This window comes from Apis dorsata, unplaced genomic scaffold, assembly GCF_000469605.1.
Source record: "Apis dorsata unplaced genomic scaffold, Apis dorsata 1.3 scaffold_52, whole genome shotgun sequence".
NCBI classification, from domain to species: Eukaryota; Metazoa; Arthropoda; class Insecta; order Hymenoptera; family Apidae; genus Apis; species Apis dorsata.
In genome coordinates, this window is record NW_006263353.1 from 2,194,971 (window position 1) to 2,200,014 (window position 5,044).

At 33.5% G+C, this 5,044-nt stretch overlaps 1 protein-coding gene and 1 long non-coding RNA gene across 4 annotated transcripts in view; one reads left to right on the forward strand and one right to left on the reverse strand.

The window, feature by feature from the left end:
- LOC102675434 overlaps window positions 1-4,322 on the reverse strand; it is a 21,724-nt gene extending 17,402 nt beyond the window's left edge. Inside the window, exon 1 of the long non-coding RNA XR_420786.2 lies at window positions 4,302-4,322. This is a non-coding gene — a long non-coding RNA (uncharacterized LOC102675434). The remainder of the gene's footprint in view (window positions 1-4,301) is intronic.
- Window positions 1-5,044, forward strand: part of LOC102674422 (RING finger protein 44) — a 34,268-nt gene that overhangs the window by 3,090 nt on the left and 26,134 nt on the right. The window contains exon 1 of one of the 3 annotated variants that reach the window (XM_006609234.2): window positions 1,896-2,235. The exons of the other annotated variants lie outside the window; for them this stretch is intronic. Within the exon in view, the coding sequence (XP_006609297.1) occupies window positions 2,204-2,235 (32 nt within the window). The 5' untranslated portion in view covers window positions 1,896-2,203. Of the gene's footprint in view, window positions 1-1,895; window positions 2,236-5,044 lie in introns of those variants that run through there. 3 annotated transcript variants of the gene reach the window in all.

Here is a 5,044-nt window from a genome sequence, read left to right on the forward strand (position 1 = left end):
CGTGAGAATTAGAACAGCAAATTTAAGAAATAATTTTTTTTTATTGGAAAACTAATGACATGAAAATTCAAATTGGATAAGGAATGGAAATCTGAATAAAAGCAGGAGGGAGAACTTGTTCCTAGCAAGCAAGCAAGCTGTATGTTACGTAAAATTAACAATCATATTCCGAAACTCACTTTCCCGTCTGGGATTTCGGGAGAGGGAAGTTGATGGCATGAGAATGTTGCGAGGTAACGCTAGGTAGTCCGACACGGAGCCAGTAGAACCCTGGCCGTACAATGCTATCCTTTAACGGAGAAATGATTTTTTCTACAGATCAAAAGTCGTACAATGTGCAATTTCTTTCCAGCTAGTTGTTTCGTGTTGTGTCATAAGAGACAGATCTCTCGACTAACTTATAAAATACTTATGTAGAATAAGTTGAGCTTTGACTCGGTGCGTGACGCGTATGACAGCTGTAACGCGATGTTGCCACGTGTTGACTTTGGCTTAACCTAAGCGACCAACTTGCTGGCCAAGCATGTGCATTCTGATTATCTTACATTCGAGTATTGTTATAATATATAACCGTTATACTACTGGCAAATGAGAATTCACTTTAAAGACAAGGTGAAGATTGAAGATTGCACAGCGAAAACATAGCGCAACTTCGTCGATATTGTGCAAGTATCGTGCGATCAGAGTACAATGATCAAATTCGTATATCATATACGGTATGTTTCATTTGTTTTTTTATATGTTTTACATTATTCACACATCTTGCATTGTTAAAAACTATCAATTTAGAATTTTATATTTTTCATAATAATTTCCAATCCAAATTCTTTGTATTTATTATTTCCAATGGTTGACTTGAAAGGCTTTCCGCTTATATGAGTGACCAGCATTTGTGTTTCACGGATATCCAACCTCATGGAAAATGTTCGCTCATGTTCAAGTACTAGAACTTTGGTGTGTTTACTTATATGCTCAGGGCTGTGCCAGCGGGGACCCAGCATGATCTTCAAGAACTGCGTGGGTGCGGCCTTTCCCTGGTCTCGAAAGAAGGGGGACCGGATTCTCCTTCCTTTTCTCTCTCTCTCTTGTTCACTTGCTTGCTCAGTAGGTCCTACCTTTTTTTTTATTTGAAGGTCCCTTCGTGCTCGCGGCTTTAGCATCAGCACTCCCTCGCTTTAGGGTCGTCCCTATCTTCCTTCCTCTCGGCTACCCTTCGCGATATTAAACCCTGTAGGACCCAGGGATGTACGGATACAGTGTGATTCCATATAATATCGATGAAAATAATTTATTCGTTTTTCTTTTTTTTTAAACAATTTGATAGTTACATTGATTTTTGACCAAAATAAACAAAATACAAATAATATGCAATGATTCTATTCAATTTTACTTATTAATACAGACGCTGTACAGGTTTTACATTTAATGTCGATCGATAGTATCATTATGTACGTGAGTGTGCACGGGTTACGTGATATGAAATTCGCAATTCAAAGCATATTGCGCTCTTTTCCATCGAATGGGAAAAGTAACTCGTTAGCTAGATACAATAGTCAAGCTGTTTCATATCTTCATTGATTCCTATTGATTTTAATTGCAAAAATCTATGAAAATTTTCTAAAATATGAATAATATTTATTAAGATATCGCTATTAATTATAACTTATTTATTGCAAATAATATAATTGTTTTAATTTTTAATTCTCTGGCATTTCATTTGCTCCAATAATATTCTAAGATAATTTTTTCATTAGTAATTAGCATTATGATTCCTTATGTGTAAATATAAATAGTTAAAAATAAAGAGAAGAGTTAAAATCTTATCGATTCCTCGACAGAGAACACGTATCGACCGTATCACAGTAAAGCGAAAATACAGGGCCCCATCTTTGTGGCATACACCTATGCGACGGGTCTCCCCCACTACTGTCTCTTCTTCCCACTACGCGGCTACCTCCCCTTCCAGTCTAGTGAGCCGCGTTTCGTCTCAGTCTGTCGCGCGCCACCAACGGGTGAGGTTGTATGTTTCGTATATGTCGCGTGCGGTGATGATTGCTTAACGTACGCGCGAGTGTATTTAGTGCGCGCGTGCGTGCATACATGCGTGTGCCTTTTACAGTGTCACAGTGTATACGTGCGTCTGATACTATCATTGTGGCCTCTGCTTTCAACCGCTCACAAACAGCAACGGTGACATTCAAGCATGACAGCGACGCGGGAGTGTTACCCTATACGGTAGGAAAAATTTCCTTCACCGTTTTTCACCCGATTAATACTGATTATCCATATACATCTTAATTCTTCGATATATCTTAATAGAAAAATATAAATCTCGGAATAGTTTTTATTAGATATGTTCGCATACGCTCCAAAACGATATATTTGCCCATAAATATTTTGTCTGAATCGATACGCCCTCCGGCGGGCATTTCGTATCTCGTAGAACACCGGAAATGTTTTTTTTCTTTACACTCAACTTGCAAGTGATTTACTATATTGTATACAGCTATTTTTTAATCTGATAGATACTGTAAATACTGTCAGATTACCTTTTCCTTTTCTTGGGTTATCTGTTTGATCGTTTCGCTCGATTCTTTCTTGCTACGTCAATGCTTCTCTAGCAACTCATACTCGTTACGCGTTCAAAGTGAGCAAACGAGGACTTTAATAAGGAAAATCGTGCAGTTACTATCTTTCGTATGAGTGTGTGGAACATATATACTGTGCAACGATAAATAAGTTCGCATTTTTCATATATCTAAAGTCAACTGCCAGGCTATTTTGTCGAGTATCTTGTCTCTATTCGTCAAGGTCGTTTTGTATTGCAGTAAAAACGTTACGGAGAAACATCGATACAAGCAATACACCGTATGTAAAGTTATCTTCATATTTATCGATATATATAATTTGTTTTTCTTTCCGTAGTTGAAAGATGAAATAATAGAAATTCAATATTATTTTAAATTTACTATTCAAAACAGTTTCTATAAGTTAAAGAAGTTTCTATAATTTTATAAATTTTCTATCATTCAGGAACTGATCTATGAAACATTTTTTCGTGACAGGAAATTTTAATAATTCCTATTATATTGATATTACCAGTGATAATCATATATTACATATTACATATATTGTATATTTATTTATTCTGTCAAATAATATCATTTAAAATTTATTTTATATATATTTAATTCTTTATATGAATTTAAAGTCTTATTTCATTTAAAACCATAAAATTAACGTCGTTAATGACCGTTCTTATTTCTACCGATAAGTCAAGCACAGAATCGAACTGATCGTGTGCGTGACCGACTGACACAGAGCTGAAAGGTTAGTTACGACTATATTCCGACCCGGTGTATTTCCGTCATCTCTAAAAATGTTCCGCCAAAGAAATTATCGTAACCATTGTTCCCGCTGATGAAAAACAATCGCATGCACTATTTAGGTAGTTAGTCCTGCCTGTTGAACGAAATTAACACGAACGATCATTGTTGAAGCTCTAGTGACTACATAGTAGTATAATTTTTAGCGTGTAGAGGTCTGTAGGTTCGACTTCGAAGATAATATATATAAGTCGTATAACATATGCTTTTCTTTGTCTCTCTTTTTCTCGATGTCTTGCAAGGTTTCTTCTTTGTGATGAAGATACTGAATTCATGATATTAAGATAGAATGCATTTGTCCATCAAGACAAAATGCATCTGTCCATCAGGATAAAAATGCGATATTGTCATGATAAAATATTTTTTTTTCCTTCCACTTATAGTGTTTTTTTCCTTTCTTTTATCTCATTTGTATTTTTGTATTTATGGGGTTACGTGGCTACAATTTTTTTACATATTTTTTTTATAATTAAGAAAATTTCTTGAGCTTGCGAAATCTCTAGTAATAGAGCTAAGAGCATAACAATTACTATTATTATATTATTTTTCTTGTTTGGCTTTTCTTTTTACTTTTCGAAAAATGTTAGGTTATATTTAATATAGAAGCATTTCATTTCTCTTACTATTAATTGATGAATCTGTTTAACGATTGATTGTATTATTTTAAATACTTTGAATACGAAATTTTATTCCGATTTCTTATTTTTCCATAAAAAACTTTTATTAAATTTTATTAAATAATTATTTTTGTTTGATAATCGTCATTTTTTATAATGTTTTTTATTTTACACAATCCAAACACATTAATTATAATTATGACTTAATTAAAAAATTGTATTTTTAATTATATAAAAAGATCCATCATTCTATACATATTTTCTCTCTCTCTCTATATATATATACATACGTACATACATATATATATATATATATATATTTGAATTTATGATATGAATTAATAATTCCATATGATCATATAAAAAAAAACATAAAATAAAATGTTTTTAATTAGATGAAACTCATCTTCAAAATAGAAAAAAAAAAGAAAGAATAATATTTTAAAAGTTATAAAAATTGAGTTATCTTTATATTCTAATCTTACATTCTATATTTCAATTATATTACATTTCAATCATTAATATCCGGAAATGAGACAAAATTATCTTAAACCTCGTTTGTACTTAAAAATATAATCTATATTCAAAATGAATATCATTATCAATTACAAGAACTAAAAAAATTCTTTATAATTTTATTTTAATAAAATTAATAATAAAATTTAAAATTTTGAAAAGAAAGAAAAATTTACGAAAAAAAAGACCATAGAATGAATCATCAGAATTTCTTAAATCGTCACGCGAGACATCGTCCACGTTTCGTTACATCCGTGCGGGCACTACTTCCGGTCGCCGCTTTCCGCAAAACGCCATTGGAATCGAAAGCTTCGTTTTCTTTATCGATCGCGTGGAATTACGGCTTACGCATTCTCGTTTTGAAACGAATCAGCCAACCAGCCTGCTGCTGCTATTGCTTGTCTGAGACTATCTTACGGAAAGCGGTGCCGAGAGGAGGAGTTGAGGCTTGTTGCGAGGAACCCGTTGCTGGCAGAGGCAGGTGGTGGTCGAAGAAAGGCGGCAGGTCCACCTGGGTTTTTCAGG